The sequence below is a fragment of the Budorcas taxicolor genome, chromosome 17, assembly GCF_023091745.1.
Source record: "Budorcas taxicolor isolate Tak-1 chromosome 17, Takin1.1, whole genome shotgun sequence".
Classification (NCBI taxonomy): domain Eukaryota; kingdom Metazoa; phylum Chordata; class Mammalia; order Artiodactyla; family Bovidae; genus Budorcas; species Budorcas taxicolor.
Window position 1 is genome coordinate 54,151,217 of NC_068926.1, and position 21,517 is coordinate 54,172,733.

The window sequence follows — 21,517 nt, forward strand, 5'->3', positions numbered from 1 at the left end:
AGAACTTCTAGAATCTCTAAAGGGTGTCTTTAAGATTCAGACTGTATGAGAATGTCTATTTTATTCCATGAATCATGGTATTTTTTATGTTTTACTCCAGTGGCAAATAAGCAAATCATGAAAAGACTCAAAAATCACACATACTCCACATTTTTAGATTTTGCCTTAAAGAAAAAAATAATTTGGCCAGAAAGTATTTCTTTTATTTTATTAAAAATCTATCTTAAAACTGAGTGGACTTGTGTATTAGAATGATATTTCAGATCAGCGTCATTTCCTACTAAATGGGCAGTTTAGGTTTTTGGCTCTTCTGGAACTTGGCTTGGCTTCATAATATTAGTGCAGTAAGCTGCATTTGCCCGTGCCCTGATGGTTACTTAGCTTCACTTTCTGATTCTCAAACATCATTTCTGAGAATGTTAGCATTTCTTGGAATTAAGAAAACCATGTTTTAACAGAAAAGCCTAGTACAAATATTTCTTTAACATGCATTTTTCCTTGATCACCAAATTCAACAAATAACTAAAGAAAACATTTCCGAAAGCTTTTTTTTTTTTTTAAGTTTTACTTGAAAATGTATTGAGCAAACCAGTTACATTTTTGGCTTAGCTTAGTAATTTCTTAGTTATTATTTATTTCCTTTATAAGAATTATGTAGAACTTGTATTTTTCATTGCTTGTCTATATAAATGGTAGGTTTCAGAAGAATAAGCAAGTAATAGATGTAATTGTATTTTAAAGCTATTTCATGCAGTGCAGAGACTGCAAAGAATACAAAACCAGCTGAAAAGTATGCGACATGCAGCAGCAGATGCGACACCTGAAAGTAAGTGGAAATTGCTGTGTGATATAGGTGATCATATTAGTGAGAATATTAGTTTAAATCAGTAGTCTTCCTTACTAACGGGAACTGATGATTGTCAAGCAATAGGTCAGCATTTTGGGGCATCATTTCCTAGCTAGTAAGTGACAGCCTGGTGAAGACATCCTGAAGTGTTCACCTATGGTCTTTTAATTCCCTTTCAGTGTTTTGTCAGAGAGTGAAGGTAGTGGAAACCATGGTGGAGGGAGGCTCTCTGGTGTGTGAATGTGTAAAATACTTAGAATGGACGCTATGAAAAAGTTGGACAGAAAAAGTGTAAATATCATTTTACTGCCAGGGCTATAAAGAAAAAGAATAAAATGCTAGATCCTTAAAACTGAGTGCTTTTCGTATTTTGGGTTGTGCCAATGAAATGGGTATCTCTGGCTCTGTTATCACATTAGCTTTACATAGAGGATGGATGGCAGGAGAAGGAGGGGGCAACAGAGGATGAAATGGGTGGATGGCATCATTGGCTTAATGAACATGATGAGACTGAGCAAACTCTGGGAGATAGTAAAGGACAGGGAAGCCTGGCGTGCTGCAGTCCATGGGGTTGCAAAGAGTTGGACATGACAGCGACTGAACAGCAATCCCAGATTATACCACCAAACCCATCCTAGGCATTTTTAAGGTGTTTTTGTTCATCAGAAGGGAGATGATGTAAACTGAAAGAGCAGTAAAAAATTCTCATTTGTACTGGAGAGATATTTCAATGTAAATATCCAGCTCTTGGAGGATATTTTTCAAGTGTTCTAGGAAACATTATACTCTAATATAAAATACATAGAATGACTATAATAAAAAAGACAGTCAATAACAAGTGTTGACAAGGTTGTGAAAAAATTGGAACCTGCATATAGTGCTGGTGGAAATGTAAAATGATTCATCTACTTTGGAAAACAGTTCAGCAGTTCCTCGAAATGTTAAACCTAGAGTTACCATATGATTCAGCAATTTTATTCCTGGATATCTACCCAAAAGAGTAGAAAACATATGTCCACAGAAAAACTTGTACACGCATGTTCATAGCAGGATTGTTTATAATGTTGCTAAGTCATGTCTGACTCTTTGCAGCTCTGTGGGCTGCAGCACGCCAGGCTTCCCTGTCCTGTCCTTCACTTTCTCCCGGAGTTTGCTTGAATTCATATCCATTCAATCAATGATGCTCTCTAACCGTCTCATCCTCTGCTGTTCTTCCTTCTCCTCTTGCCTTCGATCTTTGCCAGCATCAGGGTCTTTTCATAATAGCCAAAATATAAAGACAATATCAATGTCCCTAAACTGATGAATGAATAAACAAATTATAGCATAACCATACAGTGGAATTTTATTCAACAATAAAAGGAATGAAGTATTGATACATGCTACGATATGGATGAACTCCCAAATCATCCTAAGTGAAACAAAGACAGCTTATTATGTGATCCCATTTGTATGAAATTTCCAGAATAAGCAAATACATAGAGACAGAAATCAATGATGAGTGCCTAGGGTTGGGAAATTATAGGCGAGGACAACTGTGTTGGTTGGTGGGTGGGTGATGGGGGATAGGAGACTGCTAGTGGGTATAGAGGCTTCTTTTGAAACTTGATTAAAATGGTATAAAATTGACTGTGGTAGTCATATAGTTCTGTGAATATACTAAAAGCCATTGAACCGTATGCTTTAAGTAGATGAATTTTATGGCTATATGGTAAATTATATCTCAATAAATCTGTTAAAGAGATAATACAGTACTTCCCTGATTCTAGACACATGATCTTTAACATTTTAATTGTTTTTGCAGTTGGGGTATATCTTGCACTTTATGTGTACATTTCATATGGTATTTGTTAATTTAGTTGATGTCTTATAATTAATAGCATCTTAAAATCAAAGAAATATGACACATTTAATTAATATTTAAGAAACCACAATAGTATTCCCCATAAAATGTATGGTTAATACATGTGAATTAATGACTTTCCGTAGAATCTCTTGGGCTTCCTTGGTAGCTCAGATGGTAAAGAATCTGCCTGTAATACAGGAGTTTTGATCCCTGGATCCCTGGATTGGGAAGATCACCGGAAGAAGGCAGTGGCTACCCACTCCAATATTATTGTCTGGAGAATTCCATGGACAGAGGAGCCTGGTGGGCTACAGTCCATGGGGTTGCAAAGAGTCAGACACCACTGAGTTGTTTAACTATATGAAATCTCTCACTCCTCTCAGTCATAAATTCAGCTTCAAGCAATACCTGGAAGTTGCTGTGCATGTAGTTGTTGGCATCATTTGATTCTTTATTCACTAGGTTTTCACTTTTTAGGAGAATGTTTAAGACAAAAGAAAATAATTTTTAGTGCTTTTTTACTCCTTAGTAGAATATACAGTATAACTTTTTAGTATATGTTCTCTGGATTGGATGTAGGTTCCTTCACATCTTTAGTGTAAAAAATTAAGATAAATCTTTAAAAGAAATTCATTAAATTATACACATTTAAAAATGAATATCAACAAGAAATTTGTTTGCATAGGTCTATCTTTGCTAAGAAATTTTTAGAACTTACCATTAATAGTGAATTTTTGAAAATGAAAGTAATGTGTAGAAGAATTGAAAGATTTAGTAAGCAGAAAAATAACTTATTGATCAGCACAGTTTACTACAATTTAAAATGTTAGCCTGAACATGTGTTTCTTCAGTGTCTGTTATCCTCAATTTTATTAGGTTAAATATTTCTTGCTATTATGGTTTCATTCTGGTAACTAAGAATATCCAAAGGTATTTATAGTGTTAGTAATATTTCATTTTTTATTTAAGCAGATAGACTTTATTTTGCTTTGGCTTTATAGACTAAATAGAATTTTGAGGTCAGGAAATACATATTTAGTAATAAAATGGACAAATAAAATTTGTTCTCTTTGGGGCATCTCTTGAGATGGTTTAGTAGATCCTGCTAAATAATAAAATCAGTTGTATTGCTAAGTAGTAATAGAAATAATTGGCTCAGAACCAGTCCATTAATTCAGTGTTTATTGAACATCTGCTCCATGTCAGGTACTGTGCTAAGTACTGGGAATAGAAAGGAAAGCTATTTCCATTAAAGTGCTCACAGGCTAATGGTGAAATGACAAGCAGTAGACAATGATAATGCAGCATGACGAATAAACTGATGGACCCCAGCTTCGATGAAAACAAAGAGGCAAAGAGCACCAAACTCCAGCACATTTGTTAGTTGCTCAGTCATGCCCGACTCTTTGCAACCGCGTGGACTGTAACCCACCAGGCTCCTCTGTTCATGGAATTGTCTGGACAAGAATACTGGCATGGGTTGCCATGCCCTCCTCCAGGGGATCTTCCCAACCCAGGGATTGAACCTGGGTCTCCCGCATTGCGGGCATTGCAGGCAGATTCTTTACCGTCTGAGCTACTTTAACACAGAGTCAAATGGCTTCTTGGAGGTGTGGTGATTGAGTAACTTAATGCTGCAGAGGTGGAGGAATGGAAGACATTCCATGCTAAAGCACAGTGACTGAAACAACAATGCACTGGGCTGAGCAGATGATGGAGGAAGTAGAGATAAAAGGTCAGGCTTCTTCTGACTGCTTGTCTTTGGAAAGAAGGCAAGGGAGGGAGTGTGGGAATGATTGAGAAATCTATGCATAGACTGAGGGACGGTAGTGGTGTAGTGGTGTTTACTGAAGAGTCAGTCAGACCAAGGAAGATGTGAAGATTCGGGAGGAAAAGGTGAGAACTGGTAGCAATCTTTCCTGTGTGCTCCCACTGTATCCCAGCTATTTCACTGAATGTTCTACAGCAGTTACCATAACATGTTAATTGTTGGCATACCTGATTAGCTAACTCCGGGCTAGTCATGAAGTCATAATTATTCTATTTTCAGGCCTTAGCACACAGATTTGCACAGTAAGGATTTAGTAAATAATCTTAAATAGTTGGGAGGAGGAAGTAGAGACCCTAACCCTGCATAGGAAGAAAATTATCTTTTCCACAGGTAAGAGGGGAATCAAAGAAGAAAAAACTGCTAAAAATATTGAAATAAGGTATTATTTGTGCAGTATGTGTTTTTTGTGGGTTGACAGGGAATGGGGAGCAGGAAGTTCAGTCCCTGCTTTGTTGACATTGTTCTGGGAAGCAGAGTCTTAAGGATTATATTCAGCAGACTAGGAAAAGAGTAAATTAAACAGATGTTCAATTGCTTCAGGTATTTAGTTTAATAAGGTCCATCTAAATATTTTAGTAACAAAAAAATGGCTTACAAAAAAATTCTATTTGCGTAAATAAATAACATGAAAGTATTTTTAGTGTCAGTGTAATTTGTATTTTTTCTGAGTAACAGCCATATTATAAAACATTCACTGAAGTTTTAATTTATCTGTATATTCTACATATTCCTGAGATTTGTTATATAAAAGAAGCTTCTTATTCAGTTGTAGTAGGATCAGCAGGATGTTTTCAGAGGGTTTTTAATCACAATGTTTGCTGAGATCTTAGTGACCTTATATTTATCTCATCAGCATGTTTTTATCAAACTTTTTGTTTTGTATTGGGGTATAGTCAGTTAACAATGTTGTGGTAGTTTCAGGTGAACAGTGAAGGGACCCAGCCATACATATACATGTTCACCAGGATTTTGAAAGATAATCTTTTTTAAAAACTGCATAGAAATATGTCCACTTTTCAAAGTATAAGTTAAATTTTTTAAGAGAAGGATTTTAAAATGTGACAGAAACTGTTTTTTGTTGACCTTATCTCAGCTTTACTGAGGTTAAATGGACATATGCTACTAAGTCACTTCAGTCGTGTCTGACTCTGTGCGACCCCATAGACGGCAGCCCACCAGGCTCCCCCGTCCCTGGGATTCTCCAGGCAAGAACACTGGAGTGGGTTGCCATTTCCTTCTCCAACGCATGAAAGTGAAAAGTGAAAGGAAGTCGCTCAGTCGTGTTCGACTCTTAGCGACCCCATGGGCTGCAGCCTACCAGGCTCCTCTGTCCGTGAGATTTTCCAGGCAAGAATACTGGAGTGGGGTGCCATCGCCTTCTCCAAAATGGACATATAATAAACTGCAAATGTTTAAAGTATACACTTGTTAAGTATTGACATATGTGTACCCTGATGAAACTATCACCTTAATCAAAATATAAATATTGCTATATCCATCACCGTAAAACATTTCCTTTGTAATGTCTCATTTCTGTCCCTCTCACCCTCCTCAGACAACCATTGACCTGCTTTCTGTTACTATAGATTAGTTTGTATTTTCTAGAATTAGGAACTTTTTTAAACAGGCAAAATAATATTTAAGAATTTAAAATCTTTAAAAAACATTTTAGACTTTATTTCTTGCATCTCTGGATTATATGCGGTATGTTTTAAGAACTTTCAGATGGAAAAACTGGTCATCTAACAGCCAAAGAAGCCAGGGTGTAGAGTTAATTGGAAACCATATAGGAATGATTGCCTAATTATAGTGATTCATGAAACACTGTCTTCACTTCCATTCTCCAGTCCCTAAAAAAGAGATGGGAAATTGTAGGGATGAATGGAAAACTTATGAATTTCCCATTAATAAATTTTTACCCATTAACACATGGTTAGCTCAGGAAAACTAAAAATAATTTTAAGGCTTTGGTCCAAATTTATTATGCAATCTACGTACGTAGATTACTTAAACCGGAAATCCGGTGTTTTAAAAAGTCCAGCCAGAATTTGTAGATGTGTAATGGAAAGATCTGAAATAAACTTTTTAAATCTCTCGAGGCTGGGAATTTATAACAAAATCATTATTCACTGAAAATCTGTGTATGTGTACAATTGTGCTCTCTGCCAGAATAAGAAAACTATCAAATCTTAAAAATATAATTTAAGTTGTCACTTAACTGTAAACTTAATACTTTGTAAAATCAAAACTACCAAATGTGGAAAACTGAAAATGTTTATGAATGTAGCTAATTTCTCTTTTTCAGAATTTAACTTGTACCTTTAGTAATGTCTTCATTAGTTTAAACCTAAAAATTACAATGTATTATTACTGTTGTGAAGTATTAGAATAGAAATATAAATTGCATGCTGCTGCTGCTGCTGCTAAGTCACTTCAGTCGTGTCCAACTCTGTGCAACCCCATAGACGGTAGCCCACTAGGCTCCTCCGTCCCTGGGATTCTCCAGGCAAGAATACTGGAGTGAGTGGGTTGCCATTTCCTTCTCCAGTGCATGAAAGTGAAAAGTGAAAGTGAAGTTGCTCAGTCATGCCCGACTCTTAGCGACCCCATGGACTGCAGCCTACCAGGCTCCTCCATCCATGGGATTTTCCAGGCAAGAGTACTGGAGTGGGTTGCCATTGCCTTCTCCGATATAAATTGCATAAGTACTGCAAAATAAAAAGAATAAATGACTACTTACAGAGGAAGTAACCTGGATTAGATTTCATTTGTGTTGTCATTTGGTTCATGGGTTCCTTAAATACATAGAAGACAAAATATGATCCAGCAATACATTTGGCTCTGTAAATGTTATTTTTGCATAATGTGGAGTATAAAAGAATTAGATGGTAATTTGGGAATATCATAATATTACTTTTTCTGTAATTTAAATATTCTTCTATGTAAATTAAGACTTCCCTGGTGGCTCAGATGGTAAAGCGTCTGTCTACAATATGGGATACCTGGGTTCGATCCCTGGGTTGGGAAGATCCCCTGGAGAAGGAAATGGCAATCTACTCCAGAACTATTGCCTGGAAAATCCCACGGACAGAGGAGCCTGGTAGGCTACAGTCCATGGGGTCGCAAATAGTCCGACACTGAGCGACTTCAACTATAGTCTATGTAAATTGTCCTTTATTATCATTCTGATTAACCTCAAAAAGTTTCAGTGGCCAATCCTTTATTGTTCTGTAATGACAGCCCACTGCAGTATTCTTGCCTGGAAAATTCCATTGACCGAGGAGCCTGTGGGCTACAGTCCATGGGGTCACAGAGTCAGACCTACGCTCTCCAGGTTGTATATTTTAAAATGTAGAAAGCATCACTGTACCTACTCTATTGGGCTGAATAATCACTTATTTAATTTTCATAGGTTTAATGAAGAGGCTAGAGGAGGAGATAAAATTTAATTCATATATGGTAACTGAAAAATTTCCTAAAGAATTAGAGAACAAGAAAAAAGAATTACATTTTTTACAAAAAGTGGTCTCGGAGCCTGCTATGGGCCATTCTGATCTTCTTGAACTTGAATCTAAAGTAAGTAACAATCACCTTTTTTTTTTATAAGCTCCCAATTTTATCTCATCTCCAGTCCCATGAAAATTATGTGAACTGCTTCTATAGTGTTCTGCTCTTGACTCTGAAATTAACCTGTGCTAAGAGTTGACAGCTCTTATAAGGAATTGTTCTTTATGAGATTATAACACATTATGTTGTTTCTTAATCCACAACTGATTAGGAAACTGGGTAACTTGGAGAAATAAATTAATGCATATGGTTGACTCATAGATTTATATGTTTATAATATAATCATTTAGATAACAAAATTTAAAAAATATTTTAAATGATTACTTTTTATTTCCAAAAATAATATAGCAATTTTGTACTTAAAGCTAATGTTTTTTATTAGCTTTTTATGCCTGCTTTGGAATTATTAAACTTTCTTGTAATGTTCATTGAAACCTAATATCATAGCATTTTTGTTTCTTAAAAATAAAATACTAATCAAGTGTTTATTTCTTTAAATAATAATTAAATATCATGAAAATTGATTGAAGGATTTTGACATTAATAGGCTTAATAGCCACTATAATTAAATACATAATTCTTTTAATTTATGTATAGAAATTAGTTGTCCAACTCAGATTTGGCTTAAATTTAATGTCATAGGATTAGCAGGAAAATTCTAGTCTTTTCAAAGGATAGTTATACTGAAAGTCATATAATTTTTAAAAAAACTTATAGGACTGTATGCTTCTATTGCCTTATTCAGTTTTATTACATTAGAGAAAAGTTTAGATGAATGAATGGGATAAATGACAGCTATCTTAGAATCACAGATCATTCATTCGAACAGAAAGGGTTTTTAGATGGCGTTCATGTCAACTCTCAGCTGGGTTTGTAAATTCCTTGTACTAAATCCCTGGGTAATATTAGTCCAGATCTGCTTTATCACTTAATTACTTGAAAAGTCACAGCCTAGGTAAAGGGGTAACTTCAGATTTTTAGAAATTGTCTTTTAAAATAATTTAAATACTTCATGTAGAATAGGATAATTTAGACATGGATGGTTAAATCCATGTAACTAATCCAATTCTGTAAATACGTAGCATGAACCACGAAATGCAGATTGTCTCAAAGTAATTGTAACAACCCATCAATGGTATTAATAGGACTGATCCTCCTATCAAAATCACTGATAATAACAACTGTCAATTCAAAGCTTTGTTTGACCAGATGTCCCTTAATTTAGGTAATCACAGCCATAGTTTTAACCTTTTTTATTTTCATACTGTTTTAGATAAATGAAATAAACACACAGATCAATCAGCTGATTGAAAAGAAAATGATGAGAAATGAACCAATTGAAGGCAAACTGTCACTATATAGGCAACAGGTAAGACCTCTCTTTTTGGCTCACAAACCCACGTCTCCTGCATTGCAGGCGGATTCTTGATTGTCTGAGCTATGAGGGAAGCCCAACAACACACTTAAGTGAAGTCGCTCAGTCGTGTCCAACTCTATGCGACCCGGTGGACTGTAGCCTACCAGGCTTCTCTGTCCATGGGATTCTCCATTTCCTTCTCCAGGGGATCTTCCTGACCTAGGAATCTAACCCAGGTCTCCTGCATTGGAGGCAGACACTTTAACCTCTGAGCCACCAGGGAAGCAAACACACTTAAGACCACTCTTTTTGGCTCACATACTTTGACCTGTAATCTTGTTGGTGAATATCTTTATAAACACCATGGTCTGTGTTATCGATAGTCTTAGAGTGAGAAGGAAATAAAGAAGAAATGTTCTTCTGTCATTGTTAATCTCCAGATTAAATCAGAGAATTTCTGGAAAAGCCACAAAGATACATGTTCAAGTCTGAAATCTGATATATCCGATAATGCTCAGCTTCCTCAATATCTGCCAACTGTGGTGATAGAGCTCTTTGTGTTTATATCTGTGAGTGTGAAATTTGATTTTTTTATGTGAATGCTTACCTCAAGTGATAAAAATAAATATTTATAATCTTTTTTTTTTTAATATTTATAATCTTTAATGAACTAAAGTCAAAGTGTTAGCAGCTCAGTCATGTCCAGCTCTGCAATCCCATGGACTGTAGCCCGCCAGGCTCCTCTGTCCAAGGAATTCTCGAGGCAAGAATACTGGAGTGAGTAGCCATGCCTTTCTCCAGGGATCTTCCCGATCCAGGGATTGAACCTAGGTGTCTCCTACAATGTAGGCAGATTCTTTACTGTTTGAGCCAGAAGGGAAGTCCTAATGAACTAAAGGCAATATACTTTTTCAGGTTTAAAGTTGGCTTGAAAAAATAGAGAATTAAATTAAATTTTAGGGCTAAGGCATTTATTATTTTATACAGAAGTATTAAGTCATCAGGATATATATATGTTGTTATGTATTGCTAAACAGCAGATTCAAATGATAGCCAATTTGAAAATACTGAGGTACATAACAAAGCATTATTTATGGATGCTAGAATTTTTGGAAAACCTTTTTATAATGGAAAAACTTGACCATATACAAAGGTAGAGAAAATAGTCCAAATAAATCCTTGTGTGTCCTTTAGCTATAGCTATCATGGCCATTTTTATTTCATGTATAGCCCCCAGCTGCATCTGGATTATTTGAAGTAAATCTAAGATTTCATATTATTTCACATGTAAATATTTCAGAATGTATCTCTAAAAAATAAAAGCTTTTAAAAAGCTTAACAACATACCATATTTAAAATTAATACTGGCAATTATCCAATCAATGTTCAGATTTCCTGATCTCTTTTTCTTTTTTTTTTTAGTTGCTTTGTTTTAATTAGGATCCCTTTGGATTTATACATTGGATTTGTTTGATGTTTCAGTTCAGTTCAGTTCAGTCACTCAGTTGTGTCCGACTCTTTGCAACCCCATGAATCGCAGCACGCCAGGCCTCCCTGTCCATCACCATCTCCCAGAGTTCACTCAGACTCACATCCATCGAGTCAGTGATGCCATCCAGCCATCTCATCCTCTGTCGTCCCCTTCTCCTCCTGCCCCCAATCCCTCCCAGCATCAGAATCTCTTCCAATGAGTCAACTCTTCGCATGAGGTGGCCAAAGTACTGGAACTTAAGCTTCAGCATCATTCCTTCCAAAGAAATCCCAGGGTTGATCTCCTTCAGAATGGACTGGTTGGATCTCCTTGCAGTCCAAGGGCCTCTCAAGAGTCTTCTCCAACACCACAGTTCAAAAGCATCAATTCTTCGGCGCTCAGCCTTCTTCACAGTCCAACTCTCACATCCATACATGACCCCTGGAAAAACCATAGCCTTGACTAGACGGACCTTTGTTGGCAAAGTAATGTCTCTGCTTTTGAATATACTATCTAGGTTGGTCATAACTTTTCTTCCAAGGAGTAAGCGTCTTTTAATTTCATGGCTGCAATCACCATCTGCAGTGATTTTGGAGCCCCCCAAAATAAAGTCTGACACTGTTTCCCCATCTATTCCCCATGAAGTGATGGGACCGGATGCCATGATCTTAGTTTCTGAATGTTGAGCTTTAAGCCAACTTTTTTGCTCTCCTCTTTCACTTTCATCAAGAGGCTTTTTAGCTCCCCTTCACTTTCTGCCCTAAGGGTGGTGTCATCTACTTATCTGAGGTTATTGATACTTCTCCCGGCAATCTTGATTCTACCTTGTGTTTCTTCCAGTCCAGCGTTTCTCATGAGGTACTCTGCATAGAAGTTAAATAAGCAGGGTGACAGCATACAGCCTTGACATACTCCTTTTCCTATTTGGAACCAGTCTGTTGTTCCATGTCCAGTTCTAACTATTGCTTCCTGATCTGCATACAGATTTCTCAAGAGGCAGGTCAGGTGGTCTGGTATTCCCATCTCTTTCAGAATTTTCCACAGTTTATTGTGATCCACACAGTCATAGGCTTTGGCATAGTCAATAAAACAGAAATAGATGTTTTTCTGGAACTCTCTTGCTTTTTCCATGATCCAGCGGATGTTGGCAATTTGATCTCTGATTCCTCTGCCTTTTCTAAAACCAGCTTGAACATCAGGGAGTTCATTGTTCACGTATTGCTGAAGCTTGGCTTGGAGAATTTTGAGCATTTTTTACTAGCGTGTGAGATGAGTGCAATTGTGTGGTAGTATGAGCATTCTTTGGAATTGCCTTTCTTTGGGATTGGAATGAAAACTGACCTTTTTCAGTCCTGTGGCCACTGCTGAGTTTTCCAAATTTGCTGGCATATTGAGTGCAGCACTTTCACAGCATCATCTTTCAGGATTTGAAACAGCTCAACTGGAATTCCATCACCTCCACTAGCTTTGTTCGTAGTGAAGCTCTCTAAGGCCCACTTGACTTCACATTCCAAGATGTCTGGCTCTAGATTAGTGATCACATCATCATGATTATCTGGGTCATGAATATCTTTTTTGTACAGTTCCTCTGTGTATTCTTGCCACCTCTTCTTAATATCTTCTGCTTCTGTTAGGTCCATACCATTTCTGTCCTCTATCGAGCCCATCTTTGGATGAAATGTTCCCTTGGTGTCTCGAATTGTCTTGAAGAGATCTCTAGTCTTTCCCATTCTGATGTTTTCCTCGATTTCTTTTCCTTGATCACTGAAGAAGGCTTTTTAATCTCTTCTTGCTATTCTTTGTAACTCTGCATTCAGATGCTTATATCTTTCCTTTTCTCCTTTGCTTTTCGCCTCTCTTCTTTTCACAGTTATTTGTAAGGCCTCCCCAGACAGCCATTTTGCTTTTTTGCATTTCTTTTCCATGGGGATGGTCTTGATCCCTGTCTCCTGTACAATGTCACGAACCTCCATCCATAGTTCATCAGGCACTCTATCAGATCTAGTCCCTTAAATCTATTTCTCACTTCCACTGTATAATCATAAGGGATTTGATTTAAGTCATACCTGAATGGTCTAGCAGTTTTCCCTACTTTCTTCAATTTGAGTCTGAATTTGGTAATAAGGAGTTCATGATCTGAGCCACAGTCAGCTCCTGGTCTTGTTTTTGTTTGTTTTTGTTTTGTTTGATATTTAAATCTCTCTTAATCTATAGACTGTCTTCCTTACTTATGTATCCATTTATTTAATAATTTTTTGTGATTTTTTTTATTGAAGAAATTTATTTTTCCTATAGCATTTCCCATGGTTGATGTTTTGCTGATTGCAACTAATGGTGTCCTTTTAAAATGTTCCTCTGTGTCCTGTATTTCTTATATATTAGAAACTTGAAACAACTAGAAACTTGAACAGGCTTTTTTTTTTTTTTAAGAATACTTTCTAGTTGGTATTTTGCCATTCCCTGGAGTATAGAGGAGTTGAAGTTAGGCCAACTTCTTTTTTATCTTTACTTTGCTGTCAGACAGGGCCATTCTGACCAATATTTGTTTATAGAAAAGGAGTCTTGCTCAGTTATTTATGGCGAGCAGTCTTTTTGATATAGTTTCTCTGAATAAGACTAAATTCCACAATATTCATTCCTGCTGAGTAGATGGCCTCATATCAGAGCAGAGAAGCACGGCTCATGATTGGAGTAAGACATTGGCTCCTCAGAGAACAACTTTAGAGTGAAAGAAAGATGTAGAAGAGTATATAAAGCTCTATTCAGAAAATACTGGGTAATTATTATGACTCTTTTCCAAGCACTCTTTCGCTAACTGCTTAGAGGATGTTTGTCCTGCAGGATAGAGTGTGGAAAAGAGCCAGGATGATTAGGTTAATCTCTCTGTGGTTTATGAAATCCCACAGTAAACCCTACTTCCCGCTTGTTTGCTCTGGATGGAAAAGCCCCACCCACTTTAATGTGATGGTCCCTGGCCTCCTGTAGTGTGACCAACGATGGATATTCTTCATCCTTCATCCTTTTAAATTGACCCATGACTAGACACTGGAATCTGTGTCTTGAAAGTGCAGGGTTGTCTATTCTCCTGGGAACCAAATCCCCTAATGGCATCAACATTATTCATCATTTGCTTGAATCCATATGTTACACACAAGTTTATTATTACACTAAAAATAATATTATATATACATATATTCATATATTTCCATCCTTAGAGAAAGCAGAGCATATTATACACACTTTTGTTCACAGTGCTTTTTTTCTCAATATATGCTATTGAATAGTATAGTAGAATAATTTTATTCCTTTATAACTTTATTGAGATAAAATTCGCATACTATACAGTTCACCCATTTAAGGTGTAAATTCAATGATATTTACAGAGCTGTACAACCATTACCCAATCAATTTTAGAACATTTTTATCATGTCAAAAAAGAAACCCTGAACCCATTAGCAGTCACTTCCCATTTTCCCCCAGATCCTCAGCCCCAGTCAACTACAAAAGACCAAACTAGCTCTGTAAATTTCCCTGTTGTGGACATTTCATATAAATGGAATCATAGGATATGTCGTCCTTTGTGACTGGGTTCTTATACTTAGCATACTGTTTTTAAAGTTCCTTCATGTATGATGACTCAGACAGTAAAGAATTTCCTTCTGTATAGGAGACCAGGGTTCGATCTCCGGGTCAGGAAGATCCCCTAGGGAAGGGAATGGCAACCTACTCCAGTATTCTTGCCTGGAGAATTCCACGGACAGAGGAGCATGGCAGGCTACAGTCAGTAGGGTTCCAAAGAGTCAGATTCACTTCATGTTGTTAACATGTATTTCTACATGCTTAAACCTTTTTATTACTGAATAATATTCCATTATACAGATATGTCACATTTTGTTTTTCTGTTCATCAGTTAATAAGCATTTGGGTTGTCCCTACTTTTTTGGCTATTATGAATAATGCGGTAGGAATATTCTTATACAAGTTTTTGTTTGAAAATAAATTTTCACTTCTCATGAGTATACTTGTAGGAGTGCAATTGTTGGTTCAATGATAATTCTGTATGTAACATTTTGAGGAAATGCCAGCTGCTATGTCATGTCAGTCATGTCCGACTCTGTGCGACCCCATAGACGGCAGCCCACCAGGCTCCCCCGTCCCTGGGAGTCTCCAGGCAAGAACACTGGAGTGGGTTGCCATTTCCTTCTCCACGAGGAAATGCCAGACTACTTTCCAAAGAAGCTGTACCATTTTACATTGCCACCAACAGTGTATGAAGGTTCTGATTTCTCCACATTTGTACCAACACTTGTTATTATCTGTCTTTTTTGTATCCTGTAGTGGATATGCTTGTTTCTGTTCACAGACATACTCCACTGGGTATGGAGTGGGTATATCACAGTTTATTCAACCAGTCTCCAGCTGATGAACATTTGGGTTGTTGCCATTCTTGTGCTATTAGCAATCATACATCGATAAATAGCTTTTTGTTTATGTCTTTGCATTTTTTGTCAGTGTGTCTTTGGGATATAGTCTCAGAAGTGAGATTGCTACATCAAACAGTAAATGTGTATGTAAGTTTGCTAGATATTGCCAAATTTCTTTTCATAAGGGTTTTAGCATTTTACATTTTGTGGCAGTATATGAGAGCGCCTATTTCCTTACAGCCTCATCAGTAGAGTATGTTGTCAAACTTTTAGATTTTTGCTATCCTTGTAGATAAGAAATGGTATTTTATGATAGTTTTAATGTTTATTTATCTTACTATAAACAAGGTTGATCATCTTTTCACATAATCTTACTATAAGCAAGGTTGAGCATCTGTATTTTCATATCATGTGTATTTTCATTTTTTAAACAGGGAGAATTGTTTAAAGGGTTTGCACTAAAGATTTCCCTCTCTTATAAAATCTGTTTGATAAAAATATTTGTAATATTTCACTGGAGAAGACAGTTTGGCTAATGTCTTTCTTAAACTAGTACAGTCATGGTTCATTTAAGGAAATGCCCCACAAGTTGCTAATGCTACATTATCCATAAATGCTGCATTTATGGCTAAGAGCACCCATCTGGGTTGTGTAAACATTTGCATAATTCTGGTGAATCAGATGTTTAATTTTCAATTTGCATTTTATTTATTAGAATGCCCCAAATATAATAAATGTTTTAACATTTTATTTTAAGAGTATGGGTATTGAATTTAGATAGGATGATCTGTATTGTAGTTTTGGGAATAAAGCATTCTTGTTTTATTCCTGTGAAAGGAAACCAACCATAGAGAAAAACAACAGACTTAGTGTTAGCTTCTGGGTTTACCTAGAAGATATTTTCATTAGCATTTCAATGTTAGTTGACAATATTTTAATATTTTTTATTACTATTGTATTTCTGTTTCTCTGCTGATATATCCTATATTTTGCCTTCCAAAATGTTTTAAGGCTGCTATTTAATGCACATCGCAGGGGATTCCCTTGTGGCAGGGGGGAGTGGTTCAAACTTGGTGCTTTCACTGCCAGGCCCCAGGTTCAACCCCTGGTAGGGAAGATAAGATCCCACAAGCCATGTGGTGCAGCCAGATACATATATAAATATACATATATGTGTATATTATTGTTGTTGTTTAGTTGCCCAGTTATGTCTGACTCTTTGCGACCCCATGGACTGTAGCACGCCAGGCCTCCCTGTCCCTCAACATCTCCCAGAGTTTGCCCAAATTCATGTTCATTGCATCGGTGCTGCCGTCCAGCCATCTCACCCTCTGATGCCCTGTTCTTCTGCCCTCAATCTTTCCCAGCATCAGAGACTTCCAATGAGTCTTCTGTGTGCGTCAGATGACCAAAATACTGGAGCTTTTGCTTCAGCATCAGTCCTTCCAGTGAATATTCAGAGTTGATCTCCCGAAAGATTCACTGGTTTGATCTTACTATCCAGGGGATTTTCAGGAATCTTCTCCAGCACCATAGTTCGAAGGCATTGTAGTTCTTTGGCATTCTGTCTTCTTTATGGTCCAGCTTTCACAAACCAATGTGACCACTGGGAAGACCATAGCCTTGACTATACGGACCTTTGTTGGCAGAGTAATGTCTCTGCTTTTCAACGCTCTCTCTAGGTTTGTCATTGCTTTCCTGCCAAGAAGCACTTGTCTTCTGATTTCATGGCTGCAGTCACCATCCGCAGTTATTTTGGAGCCCAAGAAGAGGAAATCTGTCACTACTTCCACCTTTTCCTCTTCTATTTGCCATGCAGTAATGGGGCTGGATACCATGATCTTAGTTTTTTTAATATTTAGTCTTAAGCAGGCTTATTCATTTTCCGCCTTCACCCTCATCAAGAAGCTCTTTAGTTCCTCTTTGCTTTCTGCCATTAGAGTGATATCATCTGCATATCTGAGGTTATTGATGTTTCTCCTGCCTATCTTGATTCCAGCTTGTAACTCATCCAGCCCAGCATTTCCTGTGACGTGCTCACAAGAAATAGATTAAACAAACAAGGTGACAGCAGACAGACCTGTTGTACTCCATTCTCAATCTTGAACCAATCACTTATTTCATACAGGGTTCTAACTGTTGCTTCTTGATCCGCATACAGATTTCTCAGGAGACAGGTGAGATGGTCTGATATTCCCATCTCTCTAAGAACTTTCCACAGTTTGTCATGATCTAGTGAAGTCAGTGAAACAGAGATAGATGTTTTTTCTGAAATTCCCTTGCTTTTTCTATAATCCAGTGAATTTGATCTTTAGTTCCTCTTCCTTTTCTAAACCCAGCTTGGACATCTGGAAGTTCTTGGTTCACATAATGCTGAACCCTAGCATGCAAGATTTTAAGCATGACCTTACTAACATGGAAAATGAGTGCAATTGTCTGATGGTTAGCACATTCTTTGGTACTACCCTTCTTGAGTATTGGGGTGAGAGGATTGACCTTTTCCAGTCCTGTGGCTCCTGCTTGGTCTTCCAGATTTGCTGACATAATGAATGCCAAGGGCTTCCCTGGTGGCTCAGATGGTAAAGAATCTGTCTGCAGTGCAGGAGACCCAGATTCGATCCTTGGGTCAGGAAGACCCCCTGGCGAAGGGAATGGCAACCCACTTCAGTATTCTTGGCTGAAGAATTCAATGGACAGAGGAGCCTGGTGGGCTACAGTCCATAGGGTTGCCAAGTTAGACATGACTGAGCAAGTAACACAGCTATCTGGGGCCAGCATCCTACATTTTCCCATCCCTTTGTCCTGAGGGAGTGGCAGCAGCTATATTGCAGGCATTGTTATGCAATGAATGCAAAACCTTGATGGCATCATCCTTTAGGGGTTTGAATAGTTCCGCTGGAATTTCATTGCATCCAGTAGCTTTATGGCACCCCACTCCAGTACTCTTGCCTAGAAAATCCCATGGACGGAGGAGCCTGGTAGGCTGTGGTCCATGGGATCGCTAAGAGTCGGCCGCAACTGAGCGACTTCACTTTCACTTTTCCCTTTCATGCATTGGAGAAGGAAATGGCAGCCCACTCCAGTGCTCTTGCCTGGAGAATCCCAGGGACGGGGGAGCCTGGTGGGCTGCCGTCTATGGGGTTGCACAGAGTTGGACATGACTGAAGCGACTTAGCAGCAGTAGCAGCAGCTTTATTAACAGCAGTGCTTTTTAAGTTCCACTTGACTTTGCACTCCAGAATGTCTGGCTCTGGGTGACTAACCATACCATCATAGTAATCTGGTTCTTTGAGATCTTTTTTATACAGCTCTTTGATGGATTCTTTTCATCTCTCCTTGATCTCTTCAGCATCTACTCGGTCTCTACCATTTTTACCCTTTATTGTGCCCACCTTTGGGTGGAATTATTCCTTGATGTTTCCAGTTTTCCTGAAGAGATCTCTAGTCTTTCCCCTTTTGTTGTTTCCTTCTATTATTAAGCATTGTTCATCTAAGAAGGCCTTCTTGTCTCTTCTAGCTATTTTTTGGAACTCTGATTTTAATTGAATGTACCTTTCCCTCTCTCCCTTGCTTTTTCACTTCTCTTCATTCTTCCGCTATTTGTAAAGCCTCCTCATATAACCACTTTGCCTTCTTGCTTTTCTTTTTCTTTGGGATGGTTTTGTTCACTGCCTCCTGTACAATATTACGGACCTCTGTTCATCATTCTTCAGGCACATCGTTAGCTAGATCTAGTCCCTTGAATCTATTGGTTACCTCTACTGTGAATTCATATGGATTAATTCATATGGCTGGCCTAGTGTTTTTCCCAGCTTTCTTTAGTTTAAGCCTGAATTTGCTATGAGAAGCTGATGATCTGAGCCACAGTCAGCTCCAGGTCTTGTTTTTGCTGACTGTATACAGCTTCTCCTACATCTTTGTCTACGAAGAATGTAGTCAATTTGATTTTGGTATTGACCATTTGGTGGTGTCCATGTGTAAACTTGTCTTTCGTGTTGTTGAAAAAGGTTATTTGCTATGACTTGTGCAGTCTCTTGGCAGAATTCAGTTAACCTTTGCCCTGCTTGATTTTGTTCTCCAAGGCCAAGCTTGCCTGTTACTCCAGGTTTATCTTGACTTCCTACTTTTACATTCCAATCCCTGATGATGAATAGAATATCTTTTTTAGGTGTTAGTTCTAGAAGGTCTTCCAGGCCTTCATAGAGCTAATCAACTTCAGTTTCTTCAGCATTGGTGGTAAGGGCAGAGACTTGAATTACTGTGATATTGAATGGCTTGCCTTGGAAACAGAGATCATTCTGTCATTTTTGATGTTGCACCCAAGTACCGTATTTTTGACTCTTTTGTCAATTACCTGGGCTACTCCATTTCTTCTATGGGATTCTTGCCCACAGTAGTAGATATAATGGTCATCTGAATTAAATTTGCCCATTCCTGTCAATTTTAGTTCACTGATTCCTAGGATGTCGATGTTTATTCTTACCATCTCCTGCTTGACCACATCCAATTTTCCTTGATTCATGGACCTAACATTCCAGGTTCCTATACAGTACTGTTCCTTGCAGCATTGGATTTTACTTTCATCAACAAATACATCCACAACTGAGTGTTGTATCTGCCTTGGCCCACCCTCTTCATTCATTCCAGGTCTATTGGTAATTCTCCATTCTTCCCCAGTAGCATATTGAACACCTTCAGACCCAAGGGACTCATCTTTTGGTGTCTTATCTTTTTGGTCTTTTATACAGTTCATGAGGTTCTCACGGCAAGTACACTGGGATGGTTTGCCATTCCCTTCTCCAGGGGATCACTTTTTGTCAGAACTCTCTGCTAAGATCTGTCCATCTTGGGTGGCCCTGCACGGCATGGCTCATAGATTCAAAGTTATGCAAGCCTCTCTGCCATGACAAGGCAGTGATCTGTGAAGGGGATATGTGTATATGTGTGTGTGTGTGTGTATAGCATCAGTTCAGTTCAGTTCAGTTCAGTCGCTCAGTCGTGTCTGACTCTGCGACCCCATGAATCGCAGCACGCCAGGCCTCCCTGTCCATCACCATCTCCTGGAGTTCACTCAGACTCACATCCATCGAGTCAGTGATGCCATCCAGCCATCTCATCCTCTGTCGTCCCCTTCTCCTCCTGCCCCCAATCCCTCCCAGCATCAGAATCTTTTCCAATGAATCAACTCTTCACATGAGGTGGCCAAAGTACTGGAGTTTCAGCTTCAGCATCATTCCTTCCAAAGAAATCCCAGGGTTGATCTCCTTCAGAATGGACTGGTTGGATCTCCTTGCAGTCCAAGGGACTCTCAAGAGTCTTCTCCAACACCACAGTTCAAAAGCATCAATTCTTCGGTGCTCAGCTTTCTTCACAGTCCAACTCTCACATCCATACATGACTACTGGAAAAACCATAGCCTTGACTAGATGGACCTTAGTCGGCTCATACTAAATATAAAACTTGTGATAGCAGGTGGTAGGGCAAAGGGTATTGTCAGGAGAAGTCAACCTGATATTGAACATTTAGCTCAGTCAGTAAAATCTAAAAATTACATAATTTCAGAAAATAATAGAAAGTTGACTGTCTCATTTTTACATTTTTATTTAATGCTTAATTAGGCATCTATCATTTCTCGTAAAAAAGAAGCCAAAGCTGAGGAACTTCAGGAAGCAAAGGAAAAGTTAGCCAACCTAGAGAGAGAAGTGTCAGTGAAGACAAGTCAGACCCGTGAATTTGATGGCACTGAAGTTTTGAAGGGAGATGAGGTAAGTTGAGATATCTAATGGGAAGAGAATATGGTTATTGCTTTTGTTGGAAACCATTAATGTTTTTTACTTTTTAGTTTGTCTGTCAGTAAACGGGACATTCATCATATTGATGTTTGGCAGAAACCAACACAATTCTGTAAAGCATTTATCCTTCAACTAAAAAATAATTTTAAAAAAGATAAAAAATAGGAAGTTCATTTATTCTATGAAACTTATTTATTTAAAACTGAAAACTCTGCGACTTCCCTGGTGATCCAATGGCTAAGACTCCATGCTTGCAATGCAGGGGGCCCAGGTTCAGTCCCTGGTCAGGGATCCCACATGTGCAACTAGATTCTGCATGCTGCAATCAAGATTCTGCATGCTGCAGCTAAGAGCTGATACAGCCAAATAAATAAAATAAAAA

The 21,517-nt window shown here is 38.0% G+C and overlaps 1 protein-coding gene across 1 annotated transcript in view; it reads left to right on the forward strand.

Moving 5' to 3' along the window:
* Positions 1–21,517, forward strand: part of IFT81 (intraflagellar transport 81) — a 96,343-nt gene that overhangs the window by 14,906 nt on the left and 59,920 nt on the right. Inside the window, exons 8-11 of the mRNA XM_052654663.1 lie at positions 742–826; positions 7,937–8,100; positions 9,365–9,460; positions 20,962–21,108. Coding sequence (XP_052510623.1) covers positions 742–826; positions 7,937–8,100; positions 9,365–9,460; positions 20,962–21,108 — 492 coding nt within the window. The remainder of the gene's footprint in view (positions 1–741; positions 827–7,936; positions 8,101–9,364; positions 9,461–20,961; positions 21,109–21,517) is intronic.